Source organism: Orcinus orca, chromosome 19 (genome assembly GCF_937001465.1).
Source record: "Orcinus orca chromosome 19, mOrcOrc1.1, whole genome shotgun sequence".
Taxonomy (NCBI): Eukaryota; Metazoa; Chordata; class Mammalia; order Artiodactyla; family Delphinidae; genus Orcinus; species Orcinus orca.
The window spans coordinates 14,311,478-14,333,433 of NC_064577.1; the positions used below are offsets into that span (position 1 = coordinate 14,311,478).

Sequence of the window (21,956 nt, forward strand, 5' to 3'; positions counted from 1 at the left end):
CCGTTTGACAGGGAGGGAGACAGGGCTGGGGGCGGCTTGCAGTGGTGGTGACGGAATGGGATTTGTTTCTGTTACTTGGGCTTTTGTTTTTTTCCATCTCCGATGGGCCTGAGGTGAGGGAAGGATGCCAGAAATGAGAAGAGGGTCTCTGTGGGTGGGTGCGGGGATGACGCAGGCGCGGGTGCCAGCAGGAACCTCTCAGCTCCGTGATGCCGGCTGGGCCGAAACCCAGCTCCAGCAGCTCATGGGTTTCTGCTGTCTACTCAGGGAACACGGCAGGTCCACTGGTGTTCCTGAGGCAGGTACCGAAGAGGAGGCTGGTGGCCTTGGGTCAGCAGGCCGGTGCCCAGAGTTAGCCGGCATTCTGAGCTCTCTGGAAGCAGCTGTCAAGCCCCCACCCTGCATCTTGCCCGTTCACCCGCTCTGGCCCTTGCTTGTGAAAGAGAACCAGCCCCGCTCCCTTTCTGGGGCGGGAGTGTTACAAGCCAGGAGAAGGAACCACGAGGCAGAGTGGTGGTTCCAGGCACTGGCGGGCGCCTTTGTGCTCCCCTCGAGAGAAGCCCCCTGCCCCAGTGCCCAGCGGGGCTGGAGGACCCTGGCATAGTGGGCATGGAGCTCAGCTTCCTCTCCCCTGCTCTGCCCTCACCTCCTTCCTGAGACCTCCTTTGAAGATGGTCATTTTCCCCACCCCGCCTCTGGGCAAGGCAGTGGATAACCTGCCTTTAAGTAGAGATCCACTTAAACCATCCATGCCATCAGCCCTTCCTGTGAGGGTCTAGACATCTTAGATTGTCATTCATCAGGTCTACCTTCCGTGTTTCCCTGTGGCTTCATAAGCCCGTTCTTAACTCCATCATCTGAAATGTACTGAGAGCTGCCCTCTGGAGCTCCAGTGCTTGCAAGCATCACAGGACAATTTCAGTGCCTTTTTCCTTCACATCCAACCCAATGACGCTATTTCCTTTACACTTCTCTTTTGGATACCACCCCCCTGCCTTTTTTTTTTTTTCTTTTTTTTAACTTTTCTTAGAACATTTCCAGATTCTTCTGCTCTAGATTCCAGAGAGTAGTGAAGTCCAGAATTCCTCCCAGCATGCCCACAGTACCTGGGCCAGAATGTAGTGGGCTACACTGCTCATTGCCTTCATGATATGGGAAGGCTGCTATGTCACATCGAGCTTGTGGTCCACCAGGATCCTTTACTCGCTTTCCTTACTTCCTTAGTTAGATGGCTATTGCTAGAAGAATTAGGGGGAAACCTAGGCTACCAAAGGAGAGTGTTCTAACAGAGGTCCTCCTACTGTTGGACTCCCAACTCCACACCCCTGGGATGCACAGGGCTGGTCCCCTCTGACCTAGAGTGACACGAACATTAACAAAAGCACCCGAACATGGATTGTTTTGGCCAAACCAGAACCAGGTGGTTCTCCCACCGTGCAACCTGAGGCCAGTGTTCACTCTGCTTCCTCCGAGGACACCTGGGACGCTAAGGCGGTGATGCCAGGTAAGGCGTTCCGGTGCCAGAGCCACGTCTGGAGATGGCTGGGTATGGACCGGATGCACAGACTGGGCAGCCATGGGGAGCAGACAGAGGCCTGGCCGGCCTGCAGAGGGTGTGGACGGGGCTTACCCTGTTGTCTTCGGTTTCCACCGTGACCTTCCCATCCTGGGTACTCTTAATTTTCCCCTTGGCATATTCTTCCTTTGAGTCGACCACAAAGCAGTAGGTTTTGGCATCAAAAGGCTGGTTCTGAGCCTCGATCCTCTCCTTTTCTGACTTCCGGAGGAAGGGAGCGGCTATGCCGAACACTTCCATTTCAGTGCCGCTGCTCATGGTGTCGGCTGGAAGGCGAACCCACCAGGTGAGCCCTGCTGCCCCCAGGCTTCAGCCCTGCCCCGGAGGGAGCCCTTCAAGGCGGAGCCCCGGGAGCAAGGCTGCCCTCCATCGACCCCCAGGAAAATCAAATGCACACATATTTATTGAGCAGCTACTTTGTGCAAAGGGCACGGAGCGTATGCAATCCAAGCTCCCCCATTAGCCGGGGCTCGGACGGGCGAAGGGACCCTAGAGGCGGGTGCAGTTCTCGGGACTCACTTTCCTCTTCTGCAAAAACCCAGGTGTTGCTGAGGGAAGATTTAAAAATAAACACCATCAGAAATAAACGCCATTCTTCAAAGAGAGTGCGCTAAGTGGCAAATAGCTGAGGAATTTGGGGACTTTTCTGGCTCAAGGTGGCTACCTCCTCACAGGAGGAAACCGGCTTTTGCTTTCTTCGGTTCTGTTTTGAGAACAGAAGCAGCATCTGACATCAGCATCTACTCAGAGCATCTCCCCAGGTGCTGCCTCCTCTCCACTCCGCTCCAGCCTAACCTGTCCTGGTCTAAGCTCTACAGGGCTCTCACCCTCCAGGCCATCGGAGGTGGGAGGAACTGGTAGCCTAGAGACCTCTGAGCCAAGGGACCCGACCGGCTTCCTCACCTGAGGGTCACACCCACGGGAGATCAGCGGACAACAGCAGTCGTGGGAAATCAGACCTGCAATAAATACGCAGAAAGCAAGCTCAGGACACGGGAGTGTCTGGGTCGGTTCTGAATCGGGTCCTGATGAACTAACCAAATAAGGATAAAGGACTAATAACTTAGAAAGAGTCTTACCCCAGAGACAAGCTGGAGGAGCAGATGGGACGTGACCCACAGGTGAGCCACGAAGGTAGGAAAAGCCCCCAACCGCCCCAAACCTGGCTCCTACCAGCCCAGCACGGCACTCTCCTCAGTCTGCAGTGCCTCCCATTCAGAACTGGGCAGGAAGGACAGAATCCCTGTTAAAAAGGCCAGTGGTTCCAAGCCGGGATCAGGCCCCCTGTCTTCGGTGAACAGGGAGAAATCTCAGATTGGCCGACGGACACCCGCCAGGCATGCAGCGCAGGTGGGGAAGGTGAGGGCAGGGTAGGCGGCGACCCCACTGGCCTCTGCACAGATCGGAGAGGCGAAGGGCAGGCCGTGGCCCACGGAGCGTCGAGGGGAGAGCGGGCCGGAGGACGGTGCTGCAGGCAGCGGGGTGGGCCTTTGGGCCCGAGGCCCAGCTCCGCCTCTAACTAACCTTACCAAAGCCAGACAGGCCCGCACCAGGTGGCGTCCTCCAAGCCGCACTCGGAAAAGAGCCAGCGAGGGGCGCTGCGACTCTCCTCCACCCACAGAGCAGCTACAGAGGGGCTGCTGCCCGCGGACTTTTATACCCCCCGCTAACGCCACCGCTCATTCCTTCTCTATATTTGGAAAGAGAATGACCGACACCACAAGCTGAGGACCAGCTCCTTCCTCACTTTTTTTTTTGTCGTTGCCAAGGGAGAGGTATATATAGAAATGAGCGGGATCCACAACCATTTTCCCATTGGGGAAAGCTGGAGGTTTGAAATGCCTTCCTTTGAACTTGGGCTCGGGGTGTCCTCACTCAGTGTGATGGGACAGCCTCGCTGGGGCTCCTGCCTAACTCCATCCTGCGGGCGCCACGGGCTCAGACATCAGTGTGCAGCCCTGGGCAGCAGGTACTTAGAAATCTTGTCCTGTGGGAAAAGGGAGGAAGCCAAGGACAAAACTATTAAAATCCTCTTGGAGTTTTGAGCAAGACTTTTGTCACAACACAGGGTGGTGTGATTGTAAAACTCAGCCAGAAACAACAACAACAACGATCCTCTTCCTCCTCCTCCTTTCACTGTGTAACTTTCTATCTCATTAGTATCATTATTAACTGAATCCTTTCTTAAGTGCCACCAACAAGTAAATTAATGATGGGGGAGCTACCCGGCCAGACAGTATCCACAGCAACAGCTGCTTTAAGGACCTGTTGTTATTGAGATATACTATGGATTAGGAAAGACCAGCTGCTGGCCTGGGTGGGGGGTAGGGAGAAGGCATGGCCTGCAGAGAAACGGGGGGTGACTGGGGGGGGGCTGTCTAACAAGTCTGGTTGTTTCTAAGTCAGGGTTGGAAAAATGAAGCTTCCGGAGAAGAATGAAGCTTCTTCCCCTTCTACTTTATGTCTGTTTGTTTTTTCCCTATTTTTCCTGACAAATCTTTGGGAGGGTGGCCAGCAGGCACCCTCGTTAATTGGTCATTAATTTTAAAGAGTGTCAGCAGTTCCCACTTGAGAATAAAAGCTGCCCCTCCCAACGCACCCACACCAGGCGTGGATACGGAGGCCACTCGAAGAGGTGTGGGTAGGGCAGGGGGAGCAGGACTGTGGTCCCCAAGGTGCAGGGACATTAATTAAGCATCCACTGTATGCTGGCCCCAATGCAGAGCGCTTCAAGAAGGTACACAAGAAACGGAAGATGCAGCCTTTACCCTTAATGGTTTGTAGGATAAACGGTGACTCAATCGTTTTGACATTTAGGGGACTTTAGATCAAAGCGCACATTTACGAAATGCCTGCTCTGTGAAGGCCAGAAAGGTGAGTGGCCACCAGCGGGGGAGTCAGGAAGTACGGAGCCCGCTTGCTTGCCCCAGCAGCCTGCTGTGGGCTTGCTGCCTGTCACACCCCCCCAGGCCACCTCCTTGCTCCAGCTGGGACTGAAACCCCCGTCCCTAGAGCCCCTCCCCATCCAAGAAGAGAGCCCGACCCTCCTAAAGGGTGCATCCGTGCTCTGAAGGGGAGCGGTCTGCCTGAGGTCCTGTCCTGCCTGCCCAGTGACCTCAGTCCAAGTCTCTGTGCCATTGGCCAGGCATCTCCTTGGAGGCCTGGTCAGGGCAGGTGCATGTCACCTGTGGGAGCAGAGGGTTAGCAAGCCCCACGGGGCTGAGGGACAGTGCGAGGGGCCCTGACCACACCTTGGGCAGTGACGTAGCAGGGTGGCCACGGGACAGGGAGAGGTGCTGGCGGCTCCTTCTTAAACACCTAGAGTTACGGCTAGGAGGGGCTCTGTGGGCAACGGGAAAAGGCTCAGTTTGCTCTTTGCCTTTTGTCACCAGTTTACCTGTCTCTCTGTATAACCATATCCATACCCACCTCCAGGAAGCCGAAAGGATGTTTTCCATACAGGTCTTCCCTGAGTTCGCTGTAAAACAGCCCCAGGTCACATTACTGAGCCCAGCCCCAGCTCTGAAGTGCCGACGGCCTTCCACCCCAGCTTTTCCAAATCACGCAGCCTGTCGTCCTTCTTTCCATCACGCTTCTTCCTCCTGCAGGTATAAAGTGTTCAGCTGGGGGATCTCAGAGGTTGTTTGCTGGTCAGCCTGCTTTTGCATAGGAGGAGCTGGAAGGCAGGAGGGGTAGGAAGCTTGCCCAAGGCCAGAGAAGGAGGGTCAGGGTTAGGCAGAGAGCTCCACTCTCCAGAGGACAGAAAGGACAACAATAACTGCCACAGAGAAAAGTTTTAAAACTAGATACCAGGAATCAAAAAGTACGGCCGTCTGGAAAATTATCTGTAGGAGGGAAGAACTGCACGTGCAGCAGCAGCTGCGGGCTGTGGAGCTTTGGAGTCAGACGGGCCTGGGTGTGAATCCCACCGCTTGCCCTCTCATTTACTGTGTGATGGCAGGCATTGTGCCTAACTTCTCTGAGCCTCTGTTTTCTCATCTGTAAAATGGGGATGATACAGCTGCCTCACAGACTAGTTATGTGCATTTGATAGGATATTAAAATGTCAGGCACGCCCTGCCCAGTGCTGTGTTTATAGCACATTGTAGATTTGAAGTTTTCTTCCCTGTCTGAAGGTTTCCATGTGTTACACACAGTACGACTGGTTATATTGATGACATTGAGTAGATCATATTGGATATTTGTTTTATCGATATGAGGAGGCAGAAGGGACATATATATATGTGTGTGTGTTAAAAAGATTTCCATCCAAAGAGAGAGAAATCTTAAAGAAGAAGACCTCTTGGTGCTTAAATAGGCAGCTTTCAGGGCTAACTGGACCCTCGGCTGGTGCGGAATTCCTCCTCTGATCAGCTGGGGGACAGATGACTTACCAGTGTATTATTAGCCAGCTTTATGGGAAAAGGAGGAGCCCTTGTTCTTTCAGCCATCACCCAGCGAGAACTAATCCCCACAGCCTGGACACAGAGCTGCGTTTATTCCTGGGTGCGCTGGAAGAAAATGTATTGTCTCAAGAATGCAGGCAGCTCCGGAGGCGCTATTTGGAGAGTGGCTGAGTCCCCTCGTCAGAGCCGGCAGCTTGCTCCTGAGCTATTTTCCTCTACTTCTGTTTGATGTCTGATCCACATGTGGACATGGAGCCCCTAGGACAGCGCTCTGTCAGAGCATGACGTCAGCCGCAGGAGCAGATGCCTCCGGGATCAAGTGCCTTCTCCATGTCCCGCTTGAGGGGGATTTGGTGTCAGTGGAAGCAGGGAACTTGGTTATTCTGAGCGAAGACCATTCCCTGCCAGTGAGGTGAAGGTGGAGGTCCTGAACCAGTGTCCAGAGCCCCAGGTAATAAATAAAGCCGAGAGGGCCCATAACTCTCCTTTAATTCAATTCAACAAACACCTGCTTTCCCCACCTTTCTATTAGGAACAAAGTCAAATCTGTAGGTAAGCACAAAGCACAGTCGTGCACATCCAGGGTTAAAATGCAGTTGGAGTTGATGCCAGAGCCACGCTACCGACCACCGCACTAATTATACGAGAGGGCTTCAGGAATGGATGCTTCCAGAATTATGACATGAGCCAGAAGTTTGTGAAGTCGATCAGAACAAACGTTTTAAAAGGTCAAACCCCAATCTGTGAGTGAAAGGGAGAGCTGGTGCTAAAAGGTGACCAGGAAAAGGGAGGATGCCACGCACAGAGAGTCAGAGGAGAAGACTAAAGATGAGAGTGAGAGAAGGTTTGAGAGACAGTCGCTGGCAAAGAAGAGACGAGTCCCATACCTGAGATGGGGCAGCTGCGGCTGCTGTCCGAAGTCTGCAGATGGTTCAGAAGATTGATGGGCCCGTGTGGTTGGGAGCTTGGAGCAACATGATTGAAGCAGGGAAGAATGCTTTGAGAGGGACAGGAGAAGACGGGCGTTCCAAGGAAAGGAGTTTATAAACAGCAGGCATGACCCAGGGCTTTGCCAGGGTATTTGAGGACAGGAAGGAAGAATAACATATGCATCTGAACAATGCCACAGAGAAGGAGGCAAGCAAACTAGTCCACCAGGTGCATGTGGATGTGGAACGTAAAGATCAAAGATCACCAGGAGGTCACCGCTGGGAGGAAGTAGAGAACAAATGGCTCCATAATAATAGAGAACTTGGAAGAAAGGTAGCCAATTTGAGGTGTGGTAGTTGATTAATATTTAAGCCATAACCTTCAAATTGAAGGATAACACTGAATTTTTATTTAAAGTCGTGCTTTTCGAGAGAAATGACCCAAATAAACAAAATAAGAGGAGAAATAACGACCAATACGGCAGAAATACAAAAAAAAAAAAAAAAAAAGTAAGAGAATACTATGAACAATTATATGCCAACAAATTGGACAACCTAGAAATGGGTAAGTTTCTAGAAACATATAGGCTGTCAAAACTGAATCAAGAAGAAATTGAACATACCAACCACCAGAAGTGAAATAGAATCTGTAATTTAAAAAACTCCCTGCAAACAAAAGTCTAGGACTGTACGGCTTCACTGGGGAATTCTACCAAACATACAAGGAAGAACTTATATCGATCCTTCTCAAACTCTTCCAGAAGACTGAAGAGGAGGGAACACTCCCAAAGTCATTTTATGAAGCCGCCATCACCCTGATACAAAACCAGACAAAGACACTACCAAAAAAGAAAATTACAGGACAATTCTTTGATGAAAATAGACGCAAAAATCCTCAACAAAATATTAGCAAACTGAATCCAACAGCACATAAAAGTGATCACGCACCATGATAAAGTTGGATTCATCCTAGGGTCGCAAGGATGGCCCAATATACACAAATCAATGTGATACACCATGTCAACCAAAAAAAAAGACAAAAGCCACATGATCATCTCAATAGATGCAGAAAAAGCATTTGATAAAATTCAACATCCATTCATGGTAAAAACTCTCACCAAAGTGGTTACACAGGGAACAAATCTCAACATAATAAAAACTATTTATGACAAACCCACAGCCAACATGATACTCAATAGTGAAAAGCTGAAAGCCTTCCTGCTAAAATCTGGAACAAGACAAGGATGCCCACTCTGACCACTTCTATTTAACATAGTATTGGAAGTCCTAGCTACAGCAATTAGACAAGAAAAAGAAATAAAAGGTATCCAAATTGGAAGGGAAGAGGTAAAACATGGAGATGACATGGTAACTCTACATAGAAAACCCTAAAGGCTCCACACAAAACTATTAGAACTGATAAACGAATTCAGCAAGGTAGCAGAATACAAGATTAACATACAGAAATCTGTTGCATTTCTTTACACTAACAATGAAGTATCAGAAAGAGAACGTGAAAGCTCCGGTGGAAGATGGCGGAAGAGTAAGACGTGGAGATCACCTTCCTCCCCACAGATACACCAGAAATACATCTACACGTGGAACAACTCCTACAGAACACCTACTGAATGCTGGCAGAAGACCTCAGACCTCCCAAAAGGCAAGAAACTCCCCAAGTACCTGGGTAGGGCAAAAGAAAAAAAGAAAAAACAGAGACAAAAGAATAGGCACGGGACCTGCACCAGTGGGAGGGAGCTGTGAAGGAGGAAAGGTTTCCACACACTAGGAAGCCCCTTCGCGGGCAGAGACTGCAGGTGTCAGAGGGGGAAGCTTCGGAGCCGCGGAGGAGAGCGCAGCCACAGGGGTGCGGAGGGCAAAGCGGGGAGATTCCCGCACAGAGGATGGGTGCCGACCAGCACTCACCAGCCCTAGAGGCTTGTCTGCTCACCGCCGGGGCGGGCGGGGCTGGGAGCTGAGGCTCGGGCTTCGGTCGGAGCGCATGGAAAGGACTGGGGTTGGCGGTGTGAACACAGCCTGCAGGGCGTTAGTGCACCACGGCTGGCCGGGAGGGAGTCCCGGCAAAAGGTCTGGAGCTGCCGAAGAGGCAAGAGACTTTTTCTTCCCTCTTTGTTTCCTGGTGCGCGAGGAGAGGGGATTAAGAGCGCTGCTTAAAGGAGCTCCAGAGACGGCCGCGAGCTGCGGCTAAAAGCACGGACCCCAGAGACGGGCAGGAGATGCTAAGGCTGCTGCTGCCACCACCAAGGGGCCTGTGTGCGAGCACAGGTCACTATCCACACCTCCCTTCCAGGGAGGCTGTGCAGCCCGCCACTGCCAGGTTCCCGGGATCCAGGGACAACTTCCCCGGGAGAACGCACGGCACGCCTCAGGCTGGTGCAACGTCATGCCGGCCTCTGCCGCCGCAGGCCCGCCCCACACTCCGTGCCCATCCCTCCACCCGGCCTGAGTGAGCCAGAGCCCCCGAATCAGCAGCTCCTTTAACCCCGTGCTGTCTGAGCGAAAAACAGACGCCCTCTGGCGACCTACACACAGAGGCGGGGCCAAATCCAAAGCTGAGACCCGGCAGCTGTGAGAACAAAGAAGAGAAAGGGAAATCTCTCCCAGCAGCCTCAGAAGCAGCGGATTAAAGTTCCACAATCAACTTGATGTACCCTAGATCTGTGGAATACATGAATAGACAATGAATCATCCCAAATTGAGGAGGTGGACTTTGGGAGCAAGATTTAGGATCTTTTCCCCTTTTCCTCTTTTTATGTGTATGTGTATATGTATGCTTCTGTGTGAGATTTTGTCTGTATAGCTTTGCTTCCACCATTTGTCCTAGGGTTCTATCCGTCCGTTTTTTTTTTTTTTAATTTTTTTCTTAATAATTACTTTTAATAACTATTTTATTTTACTTTATTTTCTTCCTTCTTTCCTTCCTCCCTTCCTCCCTTTCTTTCTTTCTTTCTTTCTTTCTTCCTACTTCTACTAATTCTTTCTACTTTTTCTCCCTTTTATTCTGAGCCGTGTGGATTACAGGCTGTTGGTGCTACAGCCGGGAGTCAGTGCTGTGCCTCTGAGGTGGGAGAGCCAACTTCACGACACTGGGCAACAAGAGACCTCCCAGCTCCACATAATATCAAATGGCGAAAATCTCCCAGAGATCTCCATCTCAACGCCAGCACCCAGCTTCACTCAACGACCAGCAAGCTACAGTGCTGAACACCCTATGCCAAACAACCAGCAAAACAGGAACACAACCCCACCCATTAGCAGAGAGGCTGCCTAAAATCATAATAAGTCCACAGACACCCCAAAACACACCACCAGACGTGGACCTGCCCACCAGAGAGACAAGATCCAGCCTCATCCACCAGAACACAGGCACTAGTCCCCTCCACCAGGAAGCCTACACAACCCACTGAACCAACCTTAGCCACTGGGGACAGACACTAAAAACAACGGAAACTACGAACCTGCAGCCTGAAAAAAGGAGACCCCAAACACAGTAAGATAAGCAAAATGAGAAGATAGAGAAACACATAGCAGATGAAGGAGCAAGATAAAAACCCACCAGACCTAACAAATGAAGAGGAAACAGGCAGTCTACCTGAAAAAGAATTCAGAGTAATGATAGTAAAGATGATCCAAAATCTTGGAGATAGAATAGAGAAAATGCAAGAAACATTTAACAAGGACCTAGAAGAACTAAAGATGAAACAAACAACGATGAACAACACAATAAAAGAAATGAAAAATACTCTAGATGGGATCAATAGCAGAATAACTGAGGCAAAAGAACAGATAAGTGACCTGGAAGATAAAATAGTGGAAATAACTACTGCAGAGCAGAATAAAGAAAAGAGAATGAAAAGAACCGAGGACAGTCTCAGAGACCTCTGGGACAAAATTAAACACACCAACATTCAAATTATAGGGGTTCCAGAAGAAGAAGAGAAAAAGAAAGGGACTGAGAAAATATTTGAAGAGATTATAGTTGAAAACTTCCCAAATATGGGAAAGGAAATAGTTAATCAAGTCCAGGAAGCACAGAGAGTCCCATACAGGATAAATCCAAGGAGAAATATGACAAGACACATATTAATCAAACTGTCAAAAATTAAATACAAAGAAAGCATATTAAAAGCAGCAAGGGAAAAACAAAAAATAACACACAAGGGAATCCCCATAAGGTTAACAGCTGATCTCTCAGCAGAAACTCTGCAAGGCAGAAGGGAGTGGCAGGACATACTGAAAATGATGAAGGAGAAAAACCTGCAACCAAGATTACTCTACCCAGCAAGGATCTCATTCAGATTTGATGGAGAAATTAAAACCTTTACAGACAAGAAAAAGCTGAGAGAATTCAGCACCACCAAACCAGCTTTACAACAAATGCTAAAGGAACTTCTCTAGGCAAGAAACACAAGAGAAGGAAAAGACCTACAATAACGAACCCAAAACAATATAGAAAATGGGAATAGGAACATACATATCGATAATTACCTTAAATGTAAATGGACTAAATGCTCCCATCAAAAGACACAGATTGGCTGAATGGATACAAAAACAAGACCCATATATATGCTGTCTACAAGAGACCCACTTCAGACCTAGAGACACATACAGATTGAAAGTAAGGGGATGGAAAAAGATATTCCATGCAAATGGAAACCAAAAGAAAGCTGGAGTAGCAATTCTCATATCAGACAAAATAGACTTTAAAATAAAGACTATTAGAAGAGACAAAGAAGGACACTACATAATGATCAAGGGATCGATCCAAGAAGAAGATATAACAATTATAAATATTTATGCACCCAACATAGGAGCACCTCAATACATAAGGCAAATACTAACAGCCATAAAAGGGAAAATCGACAGTAACACATTCATAGTAGGGGACTTTAACACCCCACTTTCACCAATAGACAGATCATCCAAAATGAAAATAAATAAGGAAACACAAGCTTTAAATGATACATTAAACAAGATAGACTTAATTGATATTTATAGGAAACTCCATCCAAAAACAACAGAATACACATTTTTCTCAAGTGCTCATGGAACATTCTCCAGGATAGATCATATCTTGGGTCACAAATCAAGCCTTGGTAAATTTAAGAAAATTGAAAATGTATCAAGTATCCTTTCTGACCACAACACTATGAGACTAGATATCAATTACAGGAAAAGATCTGTAAAAAATACAAACACATGAAGGCTAAAAAATACACTACTTAATAACGAAGTGATCACTGAAGAAATCAAAGAGGAAATCAAAAAATACCTAGAAACAAATGACAATGGAGACACGACGACCCAAAACCTATGGGATGCAGCAAAAGCAGTTCTAAGAGGGAAGTTTATAGCAATACAATCCTACCTTAAGAAACAGGAAACATCTCGAATAAACAACCTAACCTTGCACCTAAAGCAATTAGAGAAAGAAGAAAAAAAAAATCCAAAGTTAGCGAAGGAAAGAAATCATAGAGATCAGATCAGAAATAAATGAAAAAGAAATGAAGGAAACGATAGCAAAGATCAATAAAACTAAAAGCTGGTTCTTTGACAAGATAAACAAAATTGATAAACCATTAGCCAGACTCATCAAGAAAAAAAGGGAGAAGACTCAAATCAACAGAATTAGAAATGAAAAAGGAGAAGTAACAACTGACACTGCAGAAATACAAAAGATCATGAGAGATTACTACAAGCAACTCTATGCCAATAAAATGGACAACCTGGAAGAAATGGACAAATTCTTAGAAATGCACAACGTGCCAAGACTGAATCAGGAAGAAATAGAAAATATGAACAGACCAATCACAAGCACTGAAACTGAAACTCTGATTAAAAATCTTCCAACAAACAAAAGCCCAGGACCAGATGGCTTCACAGGCCAATTCTATCAAACATGTAGAGAACAGCTAACACCTATCCTTCTCAAACTCTTCCAAAATATAGCAGAGGGAGGAACACTCCCAAATTCATTCCATAAGGCCACCATCACCTTGATTCCAAAACCAGACAAGGATGTCACAAAGAAAGAAAACTACAGGCCAATATCACTGATGAACATAGATGCAAAAATCCTCAACAAAATACTAGCAAACAGAATCCAACAGCACATTAAAAGGATCATACACCATGATCAAGTGGGGTTTATTCCAGGAATGCAAGGATTCTTCAATATACGCAAATCAATCAATGTGATACACCATATTAACAAACTGAAGGAGAAAAACCATATGATCATCTCAATAGATGCAGAGAAAGCTTCCAACAAAATTAAACACCCATTTATGATAAAAACCCTGCAGAAAGTAGGCACAGAGGGAACTTTCCTCAGCATAATAAAGGCCATATATGACAAACCCACAGCCAACATCATTCTCAATGGTGAAAAACTGAAAGCATTTCCACTAAGATCAGGAACAAGACAAGGTTGCGCACTCTCACCACTCTTATTCAACATATTTTTGGAAGTTTTAGCCACAGCAATCAGAAAAGAAAAGGAAATAAAAGCAATCCAAATCGGAAAAGAAGAAGTAAAGCTGTCACTGTTTGCAGATGACACGATACTATACATAGAGAATCCTAAAGATGCTACCAAAAACTACTAGGGCTAATCAATGAATTTGGTAAAGTGGCAGGATACAAAATTAATGCACAGAAATCTCTGGCATTCCTATACACTAATGATGAAAAATCTGAAAGTGAAATCAAGAAAACACTCCCATTTACCACTGCAACAAAAAGAATAAAATATCTAGGAATAAACCTACTTAAGGAGACAAAAGACCTATATGCAGAAAATTATAAGACACCGATGAAAGAAATTAAAGATGATACAAATAGATGGAGAGATATACCATGTTCTTGGATTGGAAGAATCAACATTGTGAAAATGACTCTACTACCCAAAGCAGTCTACAGATTCAGTGCAATCCCTATCAAACTACCACTGGCATTTTTCACAAAAGTGGAACAAAAAATTTCACAATTTGTACGGAAACACAAAAGACCCCGAATAGCCAAAGCAATCTTGAGAATGAAAAACAGAGCTGGAGGAATCAGGCTCCCTGACTTCAGACTATACTACAAAGCTACAGTAATGAAGACAGTATGGTACTGGCACAAAAACAGAAAGATAGATCAACAGAACAGGATAGAAAGCCCAGAGATAAACCCACGCATATATGGTCACCTTATCTTTGATAAAGGAGGCAGGAATGTACAGTGGAGAAAGGACAGCCTCTTCAATAAGTGGTGCTGGGAAAACAGGACAGGTACACGTAAAAGTATGAGATTAGATCACTCCCTAACACCATCAGCAAAAAATCTAGAAACAATAAATGCTGGAGAGGGTGTGGAGAAAAGGGAACAGTCTTGCACTGCTTGTGGGAATGTGAATTGGTACAGCCACTATGGAGAACAGTATGGAGGTTCCTTAAAAAACTACAAATAGAACTACCATATGACCCAGCAATCCCACTCTTGGACATATACCCTGAGAAAACCATAATTCAAAAAGAGTCATGTACCAAAATGTTCATTGCAGCTCTATTTACAATAGCCCAGAGATGGAAACAACCTAAGTGCCCATCATCGGATGAATGGATAAAGAAGATGTGGCACATATATACAATGGAGTATTACTCAGCCATAAAAAGAAACGAAATTGAGCTATTTGTAATGAGGTGGATGGACCTAGAGTCTGTCATACAGAGTGAAGTAAGTCAGAATGAGAAAGACCAATACCGTATGCTAACACATATATATATGGAATTTAAGAAAAAAAATGTTATGAAGAACCTAGGGATAAGACAGGAATAAAGACACATACCTACTAGAGAATCGACTTGAGGATATGGGGAGGGGGAAGGGTGAGCTGTGACAAAACAAGAAAGAGCCATGGACATATATACACTACCAAACGTAAGGTAGATAGCTAGTGGAAAGCAGCTGCATAGCACAGGGAGATCAGCTCGGTGCTTTGTGACCGCCTGGAGGGGTGGGATAGGGAGGGTGGGAGGGAGGGAGATGGAAGAGGGCAGAGATATGGGAACATATGTATATGTATAACTGATTCACTTTGTTATAAAGCAGAAACTAACACACCATTGTAAAGCAATTATACCCCAATAAAGATGTTAAAAAAAAAAAAAAAAGAGAATGTGAAAAAAGAATCCCTTTTAAAATTTCATCCAAAAAAAAAATACCTGGGAATAAACCTGACCAAGGAGGTGAAAGTCTTATATGTTGAGAACTATAAAACATTAATAAAGGAAACTAGGGCTTCCCTGGTGGTGCAGTGGTTGAGGGTCCGCCTGCCGATGCAGGGGACATGGGTTCGTGCCCCGGTCTGGGAAGATCCCATGTGCCACAGAGCGGCTGGGCCCATGAGCCATGGCCCATGAGCCTGCGCGTCTGGAGCCTGTGGTCCGCAGCGGGAGAGGCCACAACAGTGAGAGGCCCGCATACCGCAAAAAAAATAAAATAAAAAAAAATAAAGGAAACTAAAGATGATTCAAAGAAATGGAAAGCTATCCCATGCTCTTGGATTGGAAGAATTAATATTGTTAAAATGGCCATACCACCCAAAGCAATCTATGGATTTATTGTGATCCCTATCTAATTACCCATGACATTTTTCACAGAACTAGAACAAATAATCCTAGTTTATATGGAACCACAAAAGATCCAGAATTGCCAAGGAAATCCTGAGGAAAAAAACAAAGCTGGAGGCATAACCCGCCCAGACTTCAGACAATACTACAAAGCTACAGTAATCAAAATAGTGTGATATTGGCACAAAAACAGATATTTGGATCAATAGAACAGAACAGAGAGCCCAGAAATAAACCCACATACCTAGAGTCGATTAATCTTCGACAAAGGACGCAAGAATACATAATGGAGAAAAGAAAGTCTCTTCAGCAAGTGATACTGGGAAAGCTGGACAGCCACATATAAATCAACGAAGTTAGAACACTGCCTCACACCATATACAAAAATAAACTCAGAATGGCTTAAAGACTTAAATATAAGACATGACACCATAAAATTCCTAGAAGAGAACATAGGCAAAACATTCTGACATAAACTGTAGCAATGTTTTCTTAGGTCAGTCTCCCAAGGCAAAGGAAATAAAAGCAAAAATAAACAAATGGGACCTAATCAAACTTATAAGCTTTTGCACAGCAAAGGAAACCATAAACAAAAATACAACCTACAGAATGGGAGAAAATATTTGCAAACAATGCAACTGACAAGAGCTTAATTTCCAAAATATGCAAACAGCTCATACAGCTCAATATCAAAAAACAAACAACTGGGGACTTCCTTGGGGGGCAGTGGTTAAGAATCTGCCTGCCAATGCAGGGGACACTGGTTCGATCCCTGGTCCGGGAAGATCCCACATGCCGCGGAGCAACTAAGCCCATGCGCCACAACTACTGAGCCTGTGCTCTAGAACCCGTGAGCCACAACTACTGAGCCCGTGTGCCACAACTACTGAGCCCACGTGCCTAGAGCCTATGCTCCTCGATGAGAGAAGCCACTGCAATGAGAAGCCCATGCACCACAACGAAGAGCAGCCTCCACTCGCTGCAACTCGAGAAAGCCTGCGTGGAGCAATGAAGACCCAACGCAGCCAAAAATAAAAAACCACACAAACAACCCACCCAATTAAAAAACAGGCAGAGGGCTTCCCTGGTGGCACAGTGGTTGAGAGTCCGCCTGCAGATGCAGGGGACTCGGGTTCGTGCCCCGGTCCGGGAGGATCCCCACATGCCGCGGAACGGCTGGGCCCGTGAGCCATGGCCGCTGGGCCTGCGCGTCCGGAGCCTGTGCTCCGCAATGGGAGAGGTCACGGCAGTGCCCACGTACCGCAAAAAAAAAAAAAAAAAAAAAAAACAGGTAGAAAAGCTAAATAGACATTTCTCCAAAGAAGACACGAAGATGGCCAACAGGCACATGAAAAGATGCTCAACATCACTAATTATTAGAGAAATGCAACTCAGAGCTACAATAAGGTTATCACCTTGCACCAGTCAGAACTGCCATCATCAAAAAGTCTTCAAATAACAAATGCTGGAGAGGGTGTGGAGAAAAGGGAATCCTCTTACACTGTTGGTGGGAATGTAAATTGGTGCAGCCACTATGGAGAACAGTATGGAGGTTCCTTAAAAAACTAAAAATAGAGTTACCATATGATGCAGCAATCCCACTTCTGGACATATATCCAGAAAAGACAAAAACTCTAGTTCAAAAAGATACATGCTTCCCAATGTTCATAGCAGCACTATTTACAATCGCCAAGACATGGAAGCAACCTAAGTGTCCAAAGACAGATGAATGAATAAAGAAGATGTGGTATATATATGCAAAATGGACTATTAGCCATAAAAAAGAATGAAATAATTCCATTTGCATCAAAATGGATGGACCTAGAGATTATCATACTAAGTGAAGTCAGATAAAGACAAATATCATATATCACTTATGTGTGGAATCTAAAAAAAATGATAATACCAATAAACTTATTGACAAAACAGAAAAAGACTCACATACATAGAAAACAAACCTATGATTACCAAAGGGGAAAGGGTGGGGAGGGATAAATTAGGCGTTTGGGATGAACAGATACTCACCACTCTATATAAAATAGATAAATAACAAGGTCCTACAGTATAGTGCAGGGAACTATATTCAATAGCTTGTAATAACTTATAATGGAAAAGAATCTGAAAAAGTATATACATATGTGTGTGTGTATATCTGAATCACTTTGCTATATATCTGAAACTAACACAATAAATCAACTATACCTCAATAAAAAATAAAGTTGTGCTTTTCAAATTTGGCTATACCTTAGAATCCCCTGAGGAGCTGTTTAAAAAAATTTGCATAGCCAACTGAAAGATATGACCTCCTATGGAAGAAAAGACTCCATTAGCAACAAATAAGATAAAATACTGAAGAATAAACTTAAGATATGTACAAAACCTTAAAATAATACTGAAAGACAAAAACATAGGTTTTCCTTGCTATTGGATAGGATGATTTAACATCATAAAGATGCCAATTATACCCAGATTAATATATGAATTTAATGTAATCTCAATAAAAATACCAACTTTATTTCTTTCTGGAGCTAAATAGTTAATTCTAAATTTCATACATGCACAATAAAGAAAACCCAGAAAAAAGGAAAGTCACAGGCAGGACATCCTACCAGATATTAACACATATACAATAAAGTCTACATAATGCAGAATGTTGTACTGATGCATGAAGAGACAGACTCACCAGAGGAACATACTAGAAAGGCCAGGAAAAGGACCAAATACATATGGAAATTTGATTCAAAATGAAGGGGGCATCTAAAGTCATCAGGGCAAAGATAGACTCTAGTAAGTGGTAGAGTGACAACTGGATGGCCAGTTGGAAAAAGATAAATTTGGATCCATGCCTCATACCACACACATACCACACATTAAATAACAAATGTATCAGGCCCAAATGTAAAGAAATGAAACAAGTACTAAAAGAAAACATGGGTGAATTCCTTTCTAATCTGGGAGTGGGAGAGGCCAACTATGACTCAAAATTCAGAACTGTAAAAAAATAAAGACAACATCATAGCAACTAAAAAGAACTTCATGGCAAAAAAAAAAAAAAAATTAGAGCAAAAGATAAAATGGCAAATTGGGAGAAAATATCTGTAATTTGCATCACAAAAGACCAATGTCTTTAATATGTAAATAATTCTTAAACATTGAGAAGGATTTAAAAACTCTCAGATGGAAACATGTGGCAAATAAACAAGCAGAAAACACACAAAAAGATACACAGGTGGTCTTTAAACATGAGAAAAAATGCTTATCATTAAGAGAAATGTATATTGAAACCACACTTTCTCGCTAATTAGAATGGAACAAATCCAAATGCTGGGCAAAACATTCTGTTGGCAAAGCTGTGATGAAACACACACTCTCATGCTTTCCTAGTGGGTGAAAAATTCCATAGCAACTGCTATGGAGGGGAATTCAGAAAAAACTAATTAAATATGCGATTTCCCTTTGACCCAGCAAAACCACTTCTAGGAGTCATCCCCTAAGATGTAAGTCCACAAATACTAAAACGCTGTAAGTGCCAGGTTATTTATAGTGGCACTATCATAATAGCAAAAGACTGAAAGTAGCCCAAGTATTGAGCAATAGAAAACTTATTGAATACATTATGCTCTACCCCTATGACAGAATATGTGGCTATATGGTGAGCCTGCCATGAAAAAGAATTAGAATGATCTCTAAAAGCTGAGATGGAGTCATTTCTAGGGTATATTGTTTGTAAAAAAAAGAAAGGCCCAGAACAGTGTATACAGAATTCTAACTTCCGTGTAAGAAAGAAGATATAAGAATATCTATACATATTTGCTCATTTTTGAAAAAAGAAACATAAGAAAGGTAAACCAGAAACTAAGCAAATGGTTCCCCATAGAGAGTGAATGCCTTCTTACACGGTTTTGACTTTTGAACCATGTAAATGGCTGATTCAAAAATAAATTTTAAGAAAAAGGAAGGAAAAAAGCAATTCCTAAAATTAAATTTTAAAAAGCACAAATAAACCTAATGCATATCAAATTAATAATATAACGACACTTAGAAAAGAGTTAATTCTTGTGAATTTTGAAAAGTACCCTGTACATTCTTCATGAGATGTATTCAAAGTGGAGAGAGAAGTACAAAGAAATTGGGAACCTTTCCCAGTAGGTTAATTATTAGTTGTACTCTGGATTAAAATGTGAAACAACTTATATATTTTTAGATAGTGCAAATAAATAAATTCATCTTACAAGAACCAAAATTTTCACTCTAAGAGAAAAAAAGACACAAGTATAAAATAAAAGAGGGTTAGAAAAACCCCATAATGTTAATTTGAACTGGACCTGTTTATCTGAATCAGTTTGAGCATCTGAAAGAATGACTGTATTTAAATATCAACACATTGAATAAGGAATAATTTGTGAGTCCTAAGGTGAGACAGGGTCGGGGGGGCGGGGGCAGCGAGGAAGGAAAACTCTTCCTCTTTATAGAAGAACGCCACTAATAAGTGTAGACAGAATGAGAAAATGAGGAACATTATCATTTCCCCACCCCTGATATAATCAGTGATTCAGGCAAGGATCATCCACGACGCTAAAACCACTGGGTGAAAGGGTTTTAGGGAGAAAGATATTCACTATTTTAACCAGGTGAGGAAACAGCACCACCAATAATGGACAGCCTGCCATCCTAACAAGGATGATGCAGGATGCACGACCCAACATCCCCTAGGAAATAGTCTTGCCAGATGTTTAACCTGTGTCTATTCAAGCCTCTGTCCACAACCTCAGAAAGTAGAGAGAAGAACACATCAGTGACACCATGAAGAAGCCATCAGTCAAATCTAGAATGTAGGACATTCTGTAAGAAAACTGGCCTAGATAGTTCAAAATGAATCAATGTTATGTTTTAAAAATGTTTTAGGTGAAAAGAGATGACAAAGATAGAACCAAATGTAACACATGAACCTTGGTTAGATCCTAGATTGGAAAAGAGAACAGAAGGGAGGGAAATAAGAAAGAACAAACCTGAAAAGGGGACAAATTGAGGACAGAATTGCTGTTATTTTTCTTAGGTGTAAAAATGGAATTGTAGCTATGTAGAAAATTGACCTTATTTCTAGATGTTTCATACTGAAATATTTAGGGAGATAGCATCTTATACAATGAGTTTCAAATGGTGACCCTAGGGAAAGGGTAAATCTGTGTTCAGTAGGTTTGAAAATGTTCAAATAAAAGGCTGAGGGGAGAATAAAAAAAAAAAAGGGCCTAGTCCCGCCCCTGCCCCAGACCAATGGAATCTCTAGGTTTGGGTGCCATCTGTGAGGCTCCCCCATCTAGTGCACCCCGGATACTTATGTACACCTGCAGCTGAGGACTAACCATTCAGAGTTCCAGGGGGTGTGGGCAAAAAAAAAAAAAGAACGATAGAATTCTGTAGTGAAGAGATGGCTTTGAGAGCATACAGATACTCCCCAAATAGTGACTGAAAAGGGCAGGAAGAGGACGCAGTTAGCAGGGCTGTGGGGTGTGTGTTGCGGGGGGGGCGGTTCTGGAGGGAACGAGCATTAAGGAGAATCTCAAATAGCAGTGACTGAAGCTGAAGCCCCGGGGCCGGCGATGCTCAAACACTTCTCGTAAATTAAAATCATTGAACTAGATGAGGTTTCCTAACCCAGACCCCATGAAGTCAGAATCTCTGGGGGCTAGACTTGGGTGTGTGGGCTTTCCAAAGGCTCTCCAGGTCATTTTGAGGAAGGCCCTTGATTAGGAACAACTGTTAGACCATCCCTTCAGTTCCTTCCAACCCTGACGCTATGCGACTCCACACTTAGAGACCTTATTCCCAAATCTAGGAGGGCTGGGGCATCCTCGCCCCTAACTGACCAGCCCCTTCCTTAGGAGGTAGACACCTTCCCCGAGGGAACCCAGAGGCCTTGGGGAAAAGCAGGTGGCAGGGTTGTCCCCAACATTGTGGCTAGACTCTAACATGGGCAGGGGAGGGGGAGGGGAGGTACAGGGGGCAGAATAAAGAACGCAAGCAGTTTCTGCCAAGCATTTGAGCTGCCAGGGCCAGAAGTGGTGTCTGCCGCACTCCGAGGGGGCAGGGGGTAAGAGGGAGCGAGTCGGGAGGCCTTGACCTGAGACTTCGGCTCATCTTCTCCCTTCACCAGGCCTCAGTCTCCTCATCTGAGAAATGGGTCTCTCTGATCTCCTAGGTCCCCTTGGGTCCCTCCTTTCTCTGATTTTACCATTCTCATCAGGAGGACACACCAACATGCCCTAAAAAGGATGAACTGGGCTGCGATGTGTCAGAATATTTATTCTACCCTCACAGTAACGTGGGTGGGAGGGGTGTGGACGCCAGGCACACCCCACTTTGTGGCAGCCCTTGGCCAATGCTGTTCGCCTGCAAGACTGCCCTTGTGAAG

At 44.9% G+C, this 21,956-nt stretch overlaps 1 protein-coding gene across 9 annotated transcripts in view; it reads right to left on the reverse strand.

Annotated features, from left to right (window-relative positions):
- The window catches only part of LOC101272246 (myosin-3), a 61,961-nt gene that overhangs the window by 18,711 nt on the left and 21,294 nt on the right, over nucleotides 1–21,956 (reverse strand). Inside the window, exons 2-6 of one of the 9 annotated variants that reach the window (XM_049702232.1) lie at nucleotides 5,006–5,252; nucleotides 3,324–3,563; nucleotides 2,480–2,535; nucleotides 2,096–2,124; nucleotides 1,631–1,842 (exon numbers count right to left, since the gene is read on the reverse strand). In XM_049702232.1, coding sequence (XP_049558189.1) covers nucleotides 1,631–1,834 — 204 coding nt within the window. In that variant the 5' untranslated portion in view covers nucleotides 1,835–1,842; nucleotides 2,096–2,124; nucleotides 2,480–2,535; nucleotides 3,324–3,563; nucleotides 5,006–5,252. Of the gene's footprint in view, nucleotides 1–1,630; nucleotides 1,843–2,095; nucleotides 2,125–2,479; nucleotides 3,564–5,005; nucleotides 5,253–21,956 lie in introns of all 9 variants that reach the window. The other 8 variants (XM_049702233.1, XM_049702230.1, XM_049702229.1 and 5 more) reach the window with 8 other exon arrangements.